This window comes from Apodemus sylvaticus, chromosome 19, assembly GCF_947179515.1.
Source record: "Apodemus sylvaticus chromosome 19, mApoSyl1.1, whole genome shotgun sequence".
Lineage (NCBI taxonomy): Eukaryota > Metazoa > Chordata > Mammalia > Rodentia > Muridae > Apodemus > Apodemus sylvaticus.
In genome coordinates this window covers 1,867,309-1,885,980 of record NC_067490.1, presented here as the reverse complement: position 1 = coordinate 1,885,980, position 18,672 = coordinate 1,867,309, and the positions used below count along the sequence as shown (strand labels likewise).

The 18,672-nt window shown below is 53.2% G+C and overlaps 2 protein-coding genes across 13 annotated transcripts; both read left to right on the top strand.

Moving 5' to 3' along the window:
* Window positions 1–123: 123 nt before the first annotated feature.
* Window positions 124–14,184, top strand: Cchcr1 (coiled-coil alpha-helical rod protein 1). Of its 12 annotated transcripts, XM_052163030.1 has the most exons (19): window positions 262–276; window positions 799–970; window positions 1,248–1,314; window positions 1,420–1,633; window positions 3,639–3,942; window positions 6,954–7,117; window positions 7,221–7,356; window positions 7,497–7,607; window positions 7,785–7,934; window positions 9,309–9,419; window positions 9,568–9,674; window positions 11,258–11,370; window positions 11,510–11,555; window positions 11,708–11,856; window positions 11,949–12,137; window positions 12,215–12,316; window positions 13,338–13,489; window positions 13,577–13,730; window positions 13,896–14,184. In XM_052163030.1, exons 2-19 carry the CDS (start codon window positions 839–841, stop codon window positions 14,039–14,041), a joined length of 2,547 nt encoding a protein of 848 aa, XP_052018990.1. In that variant the 5' UTR covers window positions 262–276; window positions 799–838; the 3' UTR covers window positions 14,042–14,184. The 12 variants fall into 12 exon arrangements, 9 of the variants coding, with proteins under 9 accessions (XP_052018996.1, XP_052018994.1, XP_052018993.1 ...); XM_052163036.1 differs by lacking the exons at window positions 262–276; window positions 799–970 and adding an exon at window positions 124–238; XM_052163034.1 differs by lacking the exon at window positions 799–970 and having other exon boundaries at window positions 124–276.
* Window positions 14,185–14,272: 88 nt separating this feature from the next.
* Window positions 14,273–17,171, top strand: Psors1c2 (psoriasis susceptibility 1 candidate 2). The gene is made up of 2 exons (XM_052163040.1): window positions 14,273–15,790; window positions 16,424–17,171. The coding sequence occupies exons 1-2, from the start codon at window positions 15,736–15,738 to the stop codon at window positions 16,774–16,776; spliced, it is 408 nt and encodes a 135-aa protein (XP_052019000.1). The 5' UTR covers window positions 14,273–15,735; the 3' UTR covers window positions 16,777–17,171.
* The last annotated feature ends 1,501 nt before the right edge of the window (window positions 17,172–18,672 follow it).

The following is an 18,672-nucleotide window of genomic DNA, read 5'->3' as shown; positions in this document are numbered from 1 at the left end:
GTGGGGAGGAGTTGCCCATCTCCCGCCCTCCGTCGCTTCTGATTGGCCGGCACGTTTTCCCGGGTTCCCGGGGAGGGGAGGGGCCGTCAGGGCGCGGAAAAGTCTTGGGCGTCAGTGTCCCTGCGTGCCCCTTTCTTCCTACTTCCGGCAGGAGGAAAAATGGTGCTGTAGAGCAGCCCGCCAACCCACCGGCCTCGCGCATGCGTGATCTGGGTGTGGCGTCTAGACCCGGACCTAGGTGAAAGGGGCGTGGCTAGAGGGCGGATCTCGCGCTGGGTAAGGGGCGTTCGGGGAGAGTCAGTTGGGGGCGGAAAGAGTCTGAGAGGGGGTACAGGGGGGGCGGAGGGGGTCCACAGGGCAAGAGGGGTGCAGGAGCCGGGTCAGAGGACAGATGAGGAGGTCAAGACAGACTTAGAGTTCAGGGTCCTGACGGGGATGAGTCAGGGGTGTGCGGGGAGAGGAGAGGGGGAGACAGGACAGGGAGCAACCAAGATAACAACGAAAAAGACGCAGACTAGGACTAGGAAGAGAAGCGGGTAGGAATCTCGGGGGTTGAGTGAAAAGAATATTTGAATTCTGATGGAAGTGGGGGAAAGAAGATTCTGTAGGACTCTGAAGAGAGGTGCACCGGGAATGGAAGCCGAGGGGCTAGAGAGCAACTGAGGCCGGTTGCAGAGAGGCACAGATGAGTTGGCAGGGAGCTCACTTCCCAGCAACGGGCTCCAGGCTGCGCGGATCCCCCAGGGATCCTAGGAAAGCCTCTTAACCCTACATGTGGCCTCATTCTTCTGGGGTCAGGCCTTGGGCTAACCCTTTAATAGGAAATGACCCAGAAATCATGGCTCGATGGTGCCTAGAAGGGCTTCCCAGCAGCCCTACCATTCCATGGCGAGGACCGTGGAGAGTGGGCTCCCTATACTGTGTACAGAGAGTCCTGAGCTTCAGGGACCGTAGACACTTAAGGAGGAAGGTAAAGGCACCACCCAGAATCCTGTAAGTAGAAGGAAGCCTCATCTCCGTAAACTTACCTTAGGGTTGTTGCCTGGTTCATCCTATCAGGAGCATGGTTGGGACAAGCCAGTGTTTTGGTTATGGTCTACCTTCTTAGGGAAGTTGGAAAAAAGAAGCTTACGGCCCGATAGACCTGTCAGTAACTTAAGGATTATGACTTTATTGTTGTAGGGTTTTCTCTTTGGAAGGTGGCCTGAAAACTGAATTGGAGTATCCTTGTGTCTCCTATTGTCCAGGGGAACATAGGTGACTGGAGACAAGATCTAGAGGATTCGTGTAACAGGGAGATGTTACCACCATCAGGTCAGTGAGGCTAGTCAGGGAGACCAGGAGCCTCTCCCTCTCTCTCTTCCTCTCCCCCCCCCCTTCTCCCAGAAACTGATGATCTTTACTCTTGTGACCCCTCAGGTTTTTCTGGGCTGGTTCCTCCCTCCCACTTCCAAGCTCGGCCCCTTCCCACTCTGCCAAGAATGGCTCCGACGTGGACTTCAGACGTCCCCTTGGTCCAATCTCTGGCCAGCCAAGATGTCTTAGAGAGACGGCTAGATGCTCAGAGGTCGACAGTGACCATGTGGGGACAGGATTTCTGTGGAGATGGGCAGGGGCTAGGACGGAGAGACAGGTAGGGGGTCTGTCAATCACCTCTTCCTCAGACTGACTTGTGGTCCTTCACACTACACATGCCTTCATTTCCGCCCCCCTGGTTTTCTGTAACTTGTGTGGTTTTTCTACAGGCCATTCATTGTTGGCACCTATGATGTTGTGCAGAAGCTGCTTTGAAGCAAGGTGGCATGCAGTGTAGACATACTGACCCAGTTCTTCAAAGGCATACTGGCTCCTTCTTTTGGAGTAGTTATTACAGGCCTTTATAGGAATATGCAGCTGGAGCAGGCTCTGCTCTGTGAATGCGTGTTTTAAGACTTTATTTTTTTAATTTTTTAAAAACGGATTACTTATTTAATATACAGTGTTCTGCCTACATGTATGCCGGTGTATCATAAGAGGGCACCAGATCTCATTATACATGGCCTTGAGCCACAGTGTGGTTCCTGGGAATTGAAGCCAAGACCTCTGAAACAACTCTTTTGTTTGTTTGTTTGGTTTTTGGTTTTTTTTTTTTTTTTGGTTTTTTTTTTTTTGGCTTTTTGGATTTGGTTTTTTCGAGACAGGGTTTCTCTGTGTAGCCCTGGCTGTCCTAGAACTCACTCTGTAGACCAGGCTGGCCTCAAACTCAGAAATCCACCTGCCTCTGCCTCCCAGAGTGCTGGGATTACGGGTGTGCGCCACCACCGCCTGGCCTGAAACAACTCTTAACCTCTGCTCCATCCCTTCAGCCCCAAGATTTTTATTTTTGAGCCCAATATGGTCTGCCTTTAATCCCAGCACAAGAGGGTGAAAGGAAGGCAGATCTCTGAGTTCAAGGCCCCACCCTGGTCTGTAGTTGGAGTTACAGGCACGCTATCAGCCTTTGAATGTGGGGGTAGGAACCAAACTCAGGTTCTTTGCAAGATCAGCAAGCAGTCTTAGCCTCCAGCTGTTTCTCCAGCCCCTGTGGATGCATGCCTCTGTGTGAATGAGAATTCTTACTTTTGCTAAGGCTGTGTCTTTCCCCCAGTGTACTGGAGCGTCACCCTGTCAGAGGGGGATGTTAGGCGGATTGTAAGGAACCGTGGCAAGTCATTACTAGCCTCCAGTTAGAGGAAATCTTGCCATTCCCAGGGACGGAGAATCAGTCCGCCTCAGGAGTCTCCTCATAACTAGTTCAGATGTGCACGACACTGAGTCTTTTGTAAACGGACTGCCCTCAGACTCCCCATGCAATGTACCACTCACTGAAAGCCCAGACCGAAAGAACAGGGTGTAGCAGTGCAGGCCTGTAATTCCAGTTACAACTGGGAAAGAGTTTTAGAGAAGACAGACGCCGGCGTTCTGATGTAGTACAAGAGGTTAGGGAGGGCCCCTGACAACTGAGAGGTCCATCAGGAAACACGAGTGACTTTGTCTTCAGTTTTGCGGTTTTTTGGGTTTTTTGTTTTGGTTGCAATTATATACTTCTTGTGTGTGTGTGTGTGTGTGCACACACACACACACACACACACACACACACGCACGCCCTGGCGCACAGATGGAAGAGTGGAGGTGGGAGGATCCCAACTTCAGGGCCAGCCTCTGCTATGTACTGGGTCAGCCTGGGCTACATGTGAGAGATTCTGTCTCAAAGCAAGATGAAACAAAAAAAGTGTCTTTAAAAAAAAAAAATCACTTGGCCTTGTCACCATCTTGGTAGCAGAAGGTTAGTTCCCACCAGGTGCTGCCCTGTCCATGCTGTTGCCCTCACCTATAATCCAGACATCCTCGCACTCAACACCTGAAGCCCTCCGATGCTCATGTTTGATGTTTAACCCGCCCATCTATCTGCTCATGCGTGGATCTCTGGAGAGATGGTGTTCCTCGCTGATCTCACTAGCCCTTAGGTCGTCTGAGGGCAGAAAGTGGACGGGCCTCACGTGCTTAGTAGGGACTTGATGGATGATGGCGGTGTAGATGCATCGATCCTCCTGCCTCAGGATCAGCCCCTGCGTCTTCCACCCTCCCAACAGCTCACCCGTGCCCACCTGTCTTTGAAGGTCTCTGGAGCTGGGGGTCTCGGGTGCCCTGAGCCAGCAGGCTGAGCTGATCTCGCGGCAGCTCCACGAGCTGCGGCGGCTGGAGGAGGAAGTCCGGTCCCTACGGGAGACCTCCCTGCAGCAGAAGATGAGGTTAGAAACTCAGGCCATGGAGCTGGATGCTCTTGCAGTGGCCGAGAAGGCTGGGCAGACTGAGGCTGAGGGCCTGCGCACAGCCTTGGCCGGAGCGGAAATGGTTCGGAAGAACCTGGAAGAGGCGAAGCAGAAGGAGCTGGAGGAGCTTCAGAGTCTGCACCAAGAGCAGGTGAACACGGCGGTGGGAGGGGCTTAGAAGCATTTCAGGGCGCACTGTCCAGGAAATTGCAAGGCACCTCAGGAGCAACAGACCCGTGGGGGGCGGGATTTGGGTATTTTGGTTTCCCCCAGATTGCACCTGTTACTTGGGAGTCAGGTGAGCTCGCAACCCTGGAAAAACCCAGTGCCATGTTCTTCTGGGAGCGTGGTAAAGGGAGGGAGGGATGGGGTCGGGGTGGGGCAGTGGTATGGGTCCTAGGGAAGACTGGGAAAGGCAGATTTCTCAGTCAGCACTGCAGTGCTTCTCTCTGCTGTCCTTGAGATGGGCGCTGGCTGGGGATTGAAGTTGCCTGAGTCTCTGCTCTTGTGGATGGAGCTGACATCCTAGCATGGGACTATAATGCAACTATAGCTAGCCAGTTGCAACTGGGAAAGTGCTGAAGCGTAGTCTAGGGACAGAGAGGGCCACCGCGGGGTGATGGAGAGCTCAGGAAGGGAGGCTATGAAGATGAGTATCTTCTTTATAAGATTGGAGCGGGGACAGCCTTGCTGCCTGTGAGTCTGTGAGTTACCCATAGGAAGGTTCTCTGAATTTGTCACTTGACTAAGCAAGCACCTGCTCTGACGTTCAATAACCTGTATTATTGGTACCATGTTCAGAAGTCAGCTCTAGACAGACATTGTGAGCGAGATGGACTGCTGGTATGTCAAAAGATGACAAATAGGGGGGCTGGAGAGATGGCTCAATGGTTAAGAGCACTGACTGCTCTTCCAGAGGTCCTGAGTTCAGTTCCCAGCAACTACATGGTGGCTCACAACCATCTGTAATGGAATCCGATGCCCTTTTCTGGCATTTGTAAGAACAGCTACAATGTACTCGTATACATAAAATAAATAATAGTAAATAAATAATTCTTTTTAAAAAAAGACAAACAGCCATTGACAGGTTCTAAGTAGCTGAGGCTGTAGCTCAGAGAGTCTTCGCCTACTCTGCACAAGGCTACAGGTTCCGCCTCCGTGTCACAAGAAAAGAAGGGGTTTTTGTTTGTTTGTTTGTTGCTTTTTAATTTTGGTTGTTGTTGAGTCAGGGTCTCGCTGTGTAGCTCTGGCTGGTCTTGGCTTCTGCCTCCCAAGTGCTGGGATCAAAGGCGTGCGCCACCACGCCGAGCTTCAGAAAAGAAACAGGGAAATAACACAGTCATGTTCGTATTTTATGGCTAAAAAGACCTGTGCTCCATTTCACAACTTGATACCGGTAATGGAGACAGGGCTGGCAGGGCACGCCCTGCTGGAGGAAGCAGGGCACGCCTCTTACCCATTGGCTCCATAGCTTCATCTGCTCTGCTGCCCCTGGCCCTGTTTGGGATCTAGTGAGAAAGACCCTCCCTCCCCAGAGCATCGTCATGATCACACTGAAGTAGGGTCCGACCTGCTGCTAGTCCTCACAGAGCTGCTAGAAGTGCGGATGGACAGATGGACGAGAGGTCTTCCTGAGGGCGGGGCAGCGCCTGCTCAAGGGAGCAGGGAGAGCCGCAGGACAGAGCTTGGGCAAGTGTGCTCTTCCTGCAGTGGCTTTCTGGGAGTGGCGCGTCTGTTTTGTGTGGGTGGGGGGTGTTGAGGTAGGGTCTTGATCTGTAGCCCTGGCTGGCCTTGAACTTGAGCAGCACTCCCGACTCGGCCTCCCAAGTACTGGAATGTCTTAGGGTTTCTATTGCTCTGATAAAGCACTGACAGAAAGCAACTTTGGGGAGGAAGGGAAGGGCTTACCTCACTGTGCTCACAGTCCTCTGAGGGAAGCTGAGGCCCCGGAGGGGCCCTGCTCACTGCCTTGCTCCTCATAGCTTGGTCAGCCTGCTCTCCTAGGTAACTCAGTACCACCTATCTAGGGGTGGTGTCACATCACTGTGGGCGGGTCCTCCCAAATTAGTCACCCATCAAGAGAATAGCCCATAGGCCTAATGGAGAATATCCATTGCCTACTGGAGGGTCTAATGGATGCATTTTTCTCAACTGCGTTTCCCTTCTCAAATAACTCCAGGTCATATCAGGTTGACCAAAGAGGAGCCCGCATGTGGGGTTGAAGATATTCAACTGAGGGGTGTGTGTACATTTAGGTGTGGGTCTGTGGGTGTGAATGTGCTTGGCACATGTTTGGAGGTCAGAGGACAAACTCGTGTGTGGGTCTCAAGCTCCTTTTACTCGAGGCAGGGTCTCTCTTTTTTTTTTTTTTTTTTTTGGTTTTTTGGATTTTGGTTTTTGTCGAGACAGGGTTTCTCTGTATAGTCCTGGCTGTCCTGGAACTCACTCTGTAGACCAGGCTGGCCTCAAACTCAGAAATCCACCTGCCTCTGCCTCCCAGAGTGCTGGGATTACAGGCGTGCGCCACCACCGCCTGGCCGAGGCAGGGTCTCTTATTGGCCTGTAACTTATCATGCAGGCCAGACTGGGAGCTTCAGGGATCTGTCCATGTCTCTTCCCATCCCACAGAACAGGGGTGATTACAGGTGTGTGTGAACCTTTTTCACAAAGGTTTTGGGGCTCCTAACTTAGGTCTTCACACTTGTGAGGCAAATCCTTAGCAACTGAGCCGTCTCCACAGTCCGAAAGACTCGGGCATGAGGTGGGGGTCTTTTTCTCTAGCTGTTAGCAATGAACACAGAGAGACTGGGAAGTAAACCGGCAGGAGCTGATGATTGTTTGAAACTAACTGTGGAGAAACAGAGGCCAAGATTTCCTCTACTTGCTTACAGCAGTGCGATCAGATAGATGGCTCTCTGAGAGACCAGGCCCCGAGGTGGGGTGAGCTGCCCCCACCCCCTAAAGATTTATTTTTGTGAGTGTGTGTTGTGTCAGTGAGTGTATACCACGTGTATACCACCCTCTGAGAGGCCAGAAGAGGGAGGATATTGGCTCCTCTGAACTGCCTGTCATGGGTGCTGGGAACTGAACTTGGGTCTGACCTGCTGAGCCTCTCTCCAGCCCCTCAGGCTGGCCTTTTCTGAACATACTCCCCCTCCACAGCTGTCCTCCCTGACACAGGCTCACCAGAAGGCTCTTGACAGTCTGACCAACAAGGCTGAGGGCTTGGAGAAGTCTCTGAATAGCCTGGAAATGAAACGGGCAGGGGAAGCCAAGCAGCTGGCTATGGCTGAGAAGGAGGCGGACCTGCTTAGGAATCAGCTGAGGTCAGTGGGCGCGAGCGAGGGGCCCAGCAGGTGGCATGGTGTGCGCGGGTATTCTCTCCAGGTGGCTCCTCTGAGGACTGTCCCATTCCCGTTTCAATCTTAGTAAGAGCCAAGAAGAGCTGCAAGCTCAGGTGACCTTGGTCGAGAGTCTGCGGAAGTATGTGGGGGAACAAGTCCCTCCTGAGGTTCCTAGCCAGACATGGGAGCTGGAAAGAAAGGAGCTTCTAGACACCCTGCAGGTGGGAGAAAAGACACCAGGGGACCAGGGGATGGCCTGGGAGGAGAGAGCACAGCCCCTTGGAAGGGAAGCCATGCTGTCCTGACTGCCCACGGCCTGAGGGTAGCATGGGGAGCCTGACTGATGGAGTTCTTTTCCCAGCACTTGAAGGAGGAGCGGGCTGACCTTCAGGCCACTGTGGAGTTACTGCAGGTACGAGTACAGAGCCTCACACACATGCTCGCCCTGCAGGAAGAGGAGCTGACCAGGAAGGTAGGCCCTCCCCCATCCTCCAGACCCTGCCCCGCTGCAGGCCTTCCCTCTCTGGGAGTAGTAGGTGGTATGCTGCCAAGGCCCCTGAACTCCTCACTGTAGATGGCAGGACAGGAAGGACACAGGTCACCATTCCCGCATCCTTAGCAGATCCATCCCCCTTCTTCCCCCGTACAGATTAAGCCTTTAGATCCCTTGGAGCCTGAGTTTCCTAAGAAGTGCCGCTCGCTGCTGCGCAGCTGGCGGGAGAAGGTGTTTGCCCTCATGGTGCAGCTCAAAGCCCAGGAACTGCAGCACAGGGACTCCACAACGCAGCTGAGGGACCAGGTCAGGGGCTGTGTCTCTGTCATTGTTGACCTGCATGCAGTGTTTCGCACAGTGATAACAGTCTTTGGGTGACTGCCACATGCTAGGCACAGAACCCTGAGCCGAGGAGTCCCTGTTCTCACAGAGCTGGAGTTCTAGAAGGACGCACAGATAAGTAGAAAGATGGGTAGGTGTCACATCGTCATACGTGCTAAGGAGAAGTGGTGGTGACAGACTGAGGTGGATGGGTAGGATGGTCAGGGACGGCCTCTGAGCAGGCCACAGCATCTCTCAGGGCGTGGCACTGTCAGAGCAAGGGGTCAGGATGGTTTCCCAAAGTGTGGGCCTGTGCAGCCTAAGTCAGAGAGAAGATTCAGGACAGTCTCCGGTACAGTGGCTGTCCTGGAACTCACTTTGTAGGCTGGACTGGCCTATAAGTGATCTGCCTGCCTCTCCCTCCTTCATGCTGGAATTTAAGGTATGCCCCACCACACAAAAAAGCTTGCTTTGCTTTCTTTCTTTCTTTTTTTGGATTTGGTTTTTTTGAGACAGGGTTTCTCTGTGTAGCCCTGGCTGTCCTGGAACTCACTCTGTAGACCAGGCTGGCCTCGAACTCAGAAATCTACCTGCCTCTGCCTCCCAGAGTGCTGGGATTACAGGCGTGCGCCACCACCGCCTGGCTCTTTTTTTTTTTTTTTAATTTTAAGGCATTAGTGATTTTAACACAGCAAGTCTTTTTTTTTTTTTTTAAGATTTATTTATTTATTATATGTAAGTACACTGTAGATGTCTTCAGAGACTCAAGAAGAGGGAATCAGATCTCAATATGGATGGTTGTGAGCCACCACGTGGTTGCTGGGATTTGAACTCAGGACCTTCGGAAGAGCAGTCAGTGCTCTTAACTGCTGAGCCATCTCTCCAGCCCTTTTTGATTTTTTTTTTTAGTACTTATTTATTTAGCTGTATGTGGTGGCACACTCCTTTAATCCCAGTACCTGGGAGGCAGAGGCAGGAGGATCTCTGAGTTTCAGACCAGTCTGGTCTACAAAGTGAGTTCCAGGACAGCCAGAGCTACATAGTGAAACTCTGTCTTAGAAAGAAATAAAAGGTGTGTTTATTTGTTTTGTGTGTATGCATGTTTTGCCTGCATGTATGTAGTGTATCATGTGCCCGTGAAAGTGAGGTGTTTGCTCCCCCAGAACTGCAGTTACAAATGGTTACGAGCCAGAGCCATTGCGTGGGCAAAGGGAGTCAACAACCAGCATTCTTAACCTAGGAGCCATCTCTGCAGCCCCACCCCCACTCGGGACTCCTGCCCTGTCTCCCTCACCCTCCCACCGTGTTCCCAGAGCTTTGGTTCTAGATTTCCTTGCTCAGCTCCTTCTGCTCCTGTAGGTAGCCGAGCTCCAGGAACAAGTGACCGCCCAAAGCCAGGAGCAGGCCATCTTGCAGCGCGCCCTGCAAGACAAAACTGCACAGGTGGAGGTGGAGCGGATGAGCACCAAGGTCTGAGGGTCCTTAAGGGCGGAGGCTGAGGCTCCTTAAGCGGGGGTGGGGGGCCAGGGGAGTAGAAGACCCTGGCCTGGATATGTGGGCCAGTGCCAGGGAGGGAGGCCTACAAGAAAAAGCACACACAGAGCTGCATCCTTACCAGACCCTGCAGATGGAGCTGAATCAGGCTCTGGAGGCCAGGCGGAGGCAGGAACAGCAGACAGCCTCTGCTGAGGAGCAGCTGAAGTTCGTGGTCAGTGCTATGAACAGGTATCTGTCACAGAGCAGCAGGTGGTGGAGCCTGGGGGCAGGAGGGTGTGTGTGTGTGTGTGTGTGTGTGTGTGTGTAGAGTGGGGATGTGGTGGACACCTTTATATCACACCAGCATCACCCGCTGTGAACCTAGCTGTGGCTGGGCTAGAGCAGGGGACAGACACTGCTTCCTGCCCTTCAGTCTAGTGTGCTCTGAAGCTAAGCAGGGCAGCTAGGCGGAGCTATGGCTTCAGAGCTCAGCGATGGGAACTGGAGCCATATGTAGTCCTTCCTCCCTCTCTTCCTCCCTCTTTGCACATGCACCCTGTCCGGTTGGGGGAGACACCTGGTTGTACAGCTGGACTGGTCTATAGCTCAGTAGTAGAGCATTTGCCTAGCATTCAGGAATCTCTGGGGGTAATCCCTGGCACACACACACAAAAAAAAGATGAAACTTTTAAACTTGCACAGAGTCAGACTAGCTTGGAAGAATCAGATTCAAAGCACTGCACGTGCCTGCCTCCAGAAGCACGCTGGGGTGTCGTGTATGGGGTGCCTGTCTCCAGAAGCACGCTGGGGTGTCGTGTATGGGGTGCCTGTCTCTAGGAGCATGCTGGGGTGTTGTGTATGGGGTGCCTGTCTCCAGGAGCATGCTGGGGTGTCCTATATGAGGTGCCTGCCTCCAGGAGGATGTTGGGGTGTTGTGTATGAGGTGCCTGTCTCCAGGAGGACATTGGGGTGTTATGTATGGTGTGCCTGCCTCCAGGAGGACATTGGAGTGTTGTGTATGGGGTGCTTGCCTCCAGGAGGATGTTGGGGTGTTGTGTATGGGGTGCTTGCCTCCAGGAGGATGTTGGGGTGTTGTGTATGGGGTTTTACTTTCTGCTAAGTCACAGACATGGTTCTTAATAAAAGTCACCAGAAAGTCCTTCCAGGCTTTGAACACTCTGAACCTGAGGCAGACAGTGGCAGATCCCGAGTGCCTGGAACCTGAGTGGTGGTCTACAGGTACAGGCCATTTAGCTAGTCTCTGGTACCTGATGTTGGCCTCTGTAGAATTGTTGCTGAGCCTTTCCTGGGCTACAGAATGCAGATCCAGGTCAGAGTTGAGCCCATGAACTTCAAAGGTTATTATAGACGTTGCAGGCCAAGCATTAAGGATGAATTTCTAGCCACCCCCCTCTTAACCCTAATCCTCTCTCACCCACACAAAAAGACTCTTAGGGACCAAATGAGACACTGTAGGTTTCGTGGCAGAGTTTGCTTTCAGCTGGATGTTTTTACCTGACAGTTACCGAGCTTAGGCACTTAGATTCTCTTTAGGTTTGCTCAGGACCGTGACTGACCTGCAGGTTCTACCAAGGTCCTGCCTCTCCTGCTGGCTTCCGTTTCTCCTTTGCTTGCTACTTAACAGCCCACCTCCCTGCTCATGTAACAATACAGGACAGATGTGTCCTCTGCACCAGACCCTGCGGGGCCTTTGAGACAGATGTGTCCTCTGCCCCAGACCCTGCAGGGCCTTTGAGACAGATGTGTCTTCTGCATGAGACCCTGCAGGGATGAGGGGAGGGAAGACGGTGAGAGGCCTATATCTTCTTCAGCACTCAGGCCAAACTCCAGAGCACCATGACCAGGGTGGATCAGGCTGTAGCCCAGATTCCCAGCCTCAGCAACCGACTCAGCTATGCTGTCCGTAAGGTCCACACCATTAAGGGTATGTAGAGCAACTGTGGGGTTTCCAGCCTGGCCCCCTAACTTTTAGCCCTGGATCTAACTCCACTTTTATCCTCGGTTGCCTTGGTAACTATCACTCAGTCCGTTGATGTGCTCATCTCCATGTCCCCTCTCCTCAGGTTTGATGGCTCGAAAGCTGGCTCTTGCTCAGTTGCGCCTCGAGAGGTGAAGTTCAGGCACATTGAGGTGGAGGGGTGTGTGTGGATGTTGGGGGCAACCTATTGGCTGCTAGGACCCAGAGGGACCGAGGAGGGGTGGAGGCACCAGTCAGGTAGCTGCTGGGGGAATTTTCTCTGACTCCATCATTGCTATCTCAGCTCTCCCCCATCCGAAGCTGCACCCACACTGGACACAGACCTGAGCCTTGAGCTGGAGCAGCTGCGGGAAGAACGGAACCGCCTGGATGCAGAGCTGCAGCTGAGTGCCCACCTGATCCAGCAGGAGGTGGGCCGGGCGCGGGAGCAAGGTATGCGTGCGCGCGTGCGGCTGGAGGAGACTCCCGATCCTCTGAGGCTCGGGTGCGAGCAGAGGTCTTGTGTGACCACAGTTTCCTTTTAGGGGAGGCCGAGCGCCGGCAGCTGACCGAGGTGGCCCAGCAGCTGGAGCAGGAGCTGCAGCGTGCCCAGGAATCCCTGGCTAGCGTTGGGCAGCAGCTGGAGGCTGCGCGTCAGGGCCAGCAGGAGAGCACAGAGGAAGCTGCCAGCCTCCGTCAGGAGCTGACGCAGCAGCAGGAGATCTACGGGCAAGGTGTGGGGGCGTGGCAGTGTGTGCCACCCTGCAGGATGGGCAGCTCCCCTGACACTGCCTCGTACCCTCAACCGCAGCTCTGCAAGAGAAGGTGGCTGAGGTGGAGACTCGGCTTCGGGAACAGCTCTCAGATACAAAGAGGAGGCTGAACGAGGCCCGGAGGGAGCAGGCCAAGGCTGGTGAGATGTGCGGGGAGGAAGGCAGCACTGAGACCCAGGGCTGGTAGCCCCTCCCCACCCTTTTCTGAAGCATCTTGTTGACACACGTGTGTGGTGTATGTAGCGAAGTAACCCCATCCCAAGCTTTTTTGAAGCATTTTTTGATACGTATATGCAGCGACTTAGGGTAGGACTGACATAAATGAATTCTTTTTTTTTTTTTTTAGTTTATTTTTTGAGACAGGGTTTCTCTGTGTAGCCCTGGCTGTCCAGGAACTCACTCTGTAGACCAGGCTGGCCTCGAACTCTGATATGCGCCTGCCTCTGCCTCCCAAGTGCTGGGATTAAAGGCGTGTGCCACCACTGCCCGGCCCATAAATGAATTCTTAAAGGGTGAACACACTGCAGCCAGCACCAGATCAGGACAGCTCTGGCCCCAGCCTGCGTCACTGCCCCTCAACGGACACCACTGTTGTGTCCTCACTTTTGGCAACTGCCCTCCCCAGAAACTTTTAACACTTGGATGAGTTAGAGGAGCAGGATGAAGGTTCGAGTCTTCCCTAAGTAGAGACACAGTCAACACCCTGCTCGCTTGCCAAGGTTAGATGCGTAGACATTTGAATCGTGTAAGTTGCAGCAGACACGACAGTTTAGCTGCACGCCCCACAGATAGAAAATTCTCTAATCATACCAGTATCGTAAGAACATGAGCGCTAGCCACACATGGTGGTACTTGCCTGTCACCCCAGCACTTGCAAGTAAGAGGCAGGATAGTTTAGGGCTAGCCTGGCCTACATAGGGAAACGTCCCAAAACTACAGCAACACAGATCACATGAGCACTAGCTACAGGAGATGTGACTCAGCTCCCGTCCAGGTCTCGCCTAAGGGACCGGCATCAGGGATGGGGATAGTACTTAGGGCTCATAGAGCTCAGGATCCCGTGACATCAGCCCACCCGTGGTGTGGAAGAGACCCCGAGAGACAGAGTTGAGAACTTGTCTCATTTTGGGGCTCTGGGCTAACCCCCTCCCATCTCCTTAGTGGTTTCCTTGCGCCAGATCCAGCACAAAGCCACTCGGGAAAAGGAGCGCAATCAGGAGCTGAGGCGCCTGCAGGACGAGGCCCGGAAGGAAGAGGGGCAGCGGCTGGCCCGGCGCGTGCAGGAGCTGGAGAGGGACAAGAACCTCATGCTGGTAGGGGACTGCAGGGAGCTAGTGATGGCAGCTGGTGGGTGAGTGAAGGGGGGGTGCTGGGCCGGCGGCTGACCCTCTCCTTCCCAGGCCACCTTGAAGCAGGAGGGTCTCCTCTTCCGTTACAAGCAGCAGCGCCTGTTAGCAGTGCTTCCCTCCGGAGTGAATAAGTACAGCCCCCAGTCTGTGGAGTCCCCATCGCCTGAGTCTCCAGCAGCTTCACCGCGCAAGGAGTCTATGAAAGGTAGAACGCCCTGAAGGACACGCAGCATTCCAGGCCTTGGCCTTTAATCAGTGCTGCCGTGTGCCCGGGATGCTCCCTCCGGGCCTCCCAGCCTGTGCAGCCCATGTCCTGGGCCGCGTGCAGCCTGCTCTCACCCCGGTGTCCACCCTATGTCTCCTGTGTCAGGCTCCCTGACTGTCCTGCTTGATAACCTGCAAGGCCTGAGCGAGGCCATTTCCAGAGACGAAGCTATTTATCTGGAAGATAACCAGAACACCAAGAACCCTCCTTCAGGTCCGCTGCTGAGCCGGAGCTGCCAGGAAAAGAAGTGACGTCAGCCTGGATCTGGATCCCCAGGAGGGTTGAATGGGAGGACAGGGGGTGGAGCCAGCCTAGCCCTGCTCCCCAGCAGACCTTGGGACCCTAGCTTCCACCAAGTTCAAACTCTGCAATGAATAAAGATGGCTATAGTGGAGTCGTTGCCTGGAGATGTCTAGAGACCAGGATTTCCCCTGAAGCCAGTGCCTGCCTTGAACTCAGAGACCCACCTGCCTCTGCTTCCCAAGTTCTTTCTGTCTCTGTGTGTGTGTGTGTCTCTCTATTTTTTTTTTTTTAGGACAGGATCTCTGCAGCCCTGGCTATTCTAGAATTCACTCCTTGGATCAGGCTGCCCTCAAACTCAGAGATCTGCCTGTAACTGTGCTGTGTCCCGCCCCTCCCCAACACACACACATACATACATACACACACACATACACACACACCCAACACACACATGCACACACACACGCGCACACGCACACACACACACACCCCAGTGCTGGGTTAAAGGCATGTGTCACTGCTACCCAGACCAAGTTTTTTTTGTCCTCACTTTCTTTGGGTGTTGATGAACAACGCCTGGGGCAAGATTTATTTATTTATTTATTTATTTGAGTTAGGGTTTCTCTGTGTAGCCCTGGCTGTCCTGGAACTCACTCTGTAGACCAGGCTGGTCTTGAACTCAGAAATCCACCTGCCTCTGCCTCTGCCTCCCAGAGTGCTGGGATTACAGGCCTGCGCCACCACCGCCCGGCTTCACATTTTCTAACAATGGGTAACAATGGGTTAAAACCTTGGGAGCCTGAGGGAGATGGCCAAGGATCAAGATGGATGCTCTTGGGACAGGGCTTGCAAGTGGAGATGGGAGTTTCCCAGAGCAGCCACAGGCAGAATCCCAAACAGACCAGGTGGGTCACCAATGAGTGCGGAAGGGACCCTGGTGCTCAGGGCCAACCTTGAGGAAGGAAGGTTTCTAGGGTTACAAAGGGGAAGCTCTTCCTGAGCCTTTGGTGTTGATGCAATCACCTCTGCATGGGGTCAGGAACCAGGATATCCTGGCTTCCTGTCACCAAGTCACCAAGGTGGCTCCCCATGGAATTCCTTAGATGTCACTGCCTGGGAAGTTCCCGTGACTGAAGGAGACACGCCAGAGAGCACCCTGCATGCTCCAGGGGGGAGTGGGGGGAGGGAGCTACGAGGCTGAGATGCCAGTCTGGAGGGTGCTAGCTGGCCCAGGCGTCCTGCCTCTGCCTGTAATTACCAAGCTTCCCCACGCGGGGTTTGCCCCCATTTTGTGGCTTCCAATAACTATCACGGATGAAAGGTGGCCTTCCCCGTGATTATAAACATAACAGGTGGGTTATGATTCCTGCAGGGTGTGGATGGAGGAGGTGTGAAAACAAGGGTGGAGCCTTCTGGGGTCTGGGTCACTGATAGGGAGATGGGGCTGCCAGGGTGGAGAGGGAGGGAGGGGGGATGCCCCCCTGGGGGACCGAGGAGAGGGATGCTTACAGAGGGATGCTTATGGACAGGTTCTTTGTAAACTGGTTTGACCAGTTAGGCTCTGATAGGGATTCCTCAGGGCACTGATCTGGTCCCTCCCCACAGACTGGCCACCTCCTCTACCTGCTCTGCTGCTATAAAGCCTCTTGAGTTCCCAAGCACCTAGACTCGAGCACCCCGCCTTGGGGGCCAGTAGACAGCCATGATGCTCAACTGGAAGCTGCTAGGCCTGCTGATCCTTTGCCTGTGTGCAGGAGGTGAGTCTAAGAGGTCAGAAGAGGCCAGGAGCATAGCTGGGGTGATGGAGATGGTAAAAAGGACTCACCCTTAGGGAGGGGACCCCCAGGAGGGAAGGAGTAAGTGGAACGCTGAGTGGAAGGGATTCTCCTCAGAGTGTGTCCTTAGTGGGGAAGCTCAGGTGATGCAGGCAGGGGCACCTTGATTCTGAATATGTTGTGGGGTCAGGTGGAGGGATGTGATAGAGTTTTGTGGAGTCACCGGGTGTGTGGAGTCACTGGGACTGGGGTCTGTGTGGATGAGGGCTGATTATTACAGAGATGGGGCCTGAGCGACAGGCGGGGCCAAGACCTCTTCCGGTGCAGACCACCCTGGGGGCGGCTCCAGTGGGGTATATCCCAGCCAAGGTTGAACAGAGCCATTTGGAGGCATGATCGCGTGGGTGGTCCCAATAATCCCAGGGCTTTCACACAGTGTGAAGCCGGCTTCAGTGTTTGGGAAATGTATGGAGAGCACTTTGGGGGTCACTCTGAGGTCTGTCTGTTTTGGGGCTCAGGCTGTGCTAGTCTAAGTGAGGCTCAGCCTTTCGGGTGTGAAGCTGGGTGGGAAGTGTTCTGTGACTATCTCTTACCTTTCTTCTTCCTCCTCTACAGGCATTTCAGGCAATGGGGACCCCTCTCCCAGGTCCACAGACACCCAAGAAGAGGAGGACTCCCCACCATTGCCTCTGGGACCCCCAATCCCTGGTGATCCCTGGCCAGGGGCGCCTCCTGTGTTTGATGAACCTCCACCTCCAGGCTCCAACCGTCCCTGGAGAGATCTTCCTGACACTGGTGCCTGGCCCCCAAAGCCCCCGAGCACTGATCCCCCTAAACCTCCTCTGCCTGATGACCCCTGGCCCGCAGGAACCCAGCCCCCAGAAAATCCCTGGCCTCCAGCCCCTGAGATGGACAGCGAATCTCAGGAGGAGCCAGACCTTGATCCACCCCAAGAAGAGTATAGATAGGGGACCCCAGGGAACTTGAGCCTCCACAGAGCACACCCAAACCCACTTCTTTCTTCTGCTGCCCACTTAGAATCTCAATTTTCCCTAACTCCTTAGTTTCCTTCCTAAGTCTCTGGTTGGATTGTGTTCTATGTTGGAAGTATCTATGTTCTGTGGCCCCCCTCCCTCCACCTTGAGGTCCGTGTTCAGCCCCCACATTGTCCCTCTGCTTCCCACGATCAGCAGAAAGCACACTCCTACCTCACACAGCCTGTTCTTGCTGGTCTAGACCTGGACTTCTAGGGAGAGCCTGAGCTCTGTGCTCTCTGCTGCCACCTGGTGTCCTTATCTGGGAATTGACATTCGACCAGGATGGTGCTTCAATGAAAAAATAAAAGCCGTGTTTTTCTTCTGAATCTAGGTTGCTTCTTTGCCTTCGCTTAGGTCTTTAAATATTCAGCTGCGTTCCTCTCAGCTTTTAGCTTGCAGAGATCTAGGAGTTATCTGTGTTTCCTGTCTTGCTCATGCGCAGAGAGGAGGGCTGAGTATGTAATTTCACATGACAAGGGTAGGCAGACCCATAGTCCTGTTCTTCTGGAGTCCCTGTGAAGAGAAAGCTTACCACTCTCTAACGGCTGTGGCTGATCTAACCAAGGTGGTACATGTAAACCCGTAGGGTGTGTGAGCAGTTTGTTTTGTTTTAGAGACAGGGTTTCTCTGTGACGGGATTTCTCTGTGTAGCCCTGGCTATCTGGAACTTAATCTATAGAGCAAGCCTGACTCACACACAGATCTACCTACCTCTGCCTCTGGGCAGTTTGTTTTAAGGGACTCCATCCTGGGTGCAGTCAGCTCTAATGAAACACACCGAGCATGGCTAGGGTGTTCTGGAAGCTACCCAGCAAAGCTCTTCCCAGCTTCTTCTTGGTGTGTGTGTATCTGTGTGTCTGTGTCTCTGTGTGTGTTGATATAGGATCTTTTGATGTTGTTCTGGCTGTTCTGACCTGGCAGAACCCCAATACACGGAGGTCCACCTGCCTCCGTCTCCCCAGTGCCGGGATTAAAGAGTGCATCATCATATCCGACGCTCCCCAGCCCCTTAAGATGCATTTTCTTTCTTTCTTTCTTCCTTCCTTCCTTTCTTTCTTTCTTTCTTTCTTTCTTTCTTTCTTTCTTTCTTTCTTTCTTTCTTTCTTTCTTTCTTTCTTTCTTTCTGTTTGTTTTGGATTTGGTTTTTTTTCGAGACAGGGTTTCTCTGTGTAGCCCTGGCTGTCCTGGAATTCACTCTGTAGACCAGGCTGACCTCGAACTCAGAAATCCACCTGCCTCTGCCTCCCAGAGTGCTGGGATTACAGGCATGCGCCACCACCGCCCGGCAAGATGCATTTTCAATGAAACTTTGTTTTCTGGGGCTGGAGAGATGTCTCAGTGATTAACGGCACTGACTGTTCTTCCAAAGGTTCTGAGTTCAATTCCCAGCAACCACATGGTGGCTCGCAACCACCTGTAATGGGATCCGACACCCTCTTCTGGTGTGTCTGAAGACAGCCACGGTGTGCTCACACAATAAATAGATCTTTAAAAAAAAAAGTTTTGTTTTTCATGTCTACTTAGTATTTTTAACTTTAATATCTGTGCTTTATGATAGTTGTACTATAAACTTAGTGCGGAATAATTATTTAATTCGAGTTTTATGAGCTGGTGGTCATGGTGATGTACATCTGTAATCCTGGCACTTGGGAAGTGGAGGCGGAGGGTTCAGCGGTTCAAGTTCATCTTCAACAGCACATCAAGTCAGATGCCATCTGGAATACGTGAAACCCCGGCTCAGTATAGAAAGAGGAGCGGCTCAGCTGGTAGAGAGCTTCCCTAGCACGTGCAAAGCCCTCAGCTCAGTCCACAGCCACACAACAGTTT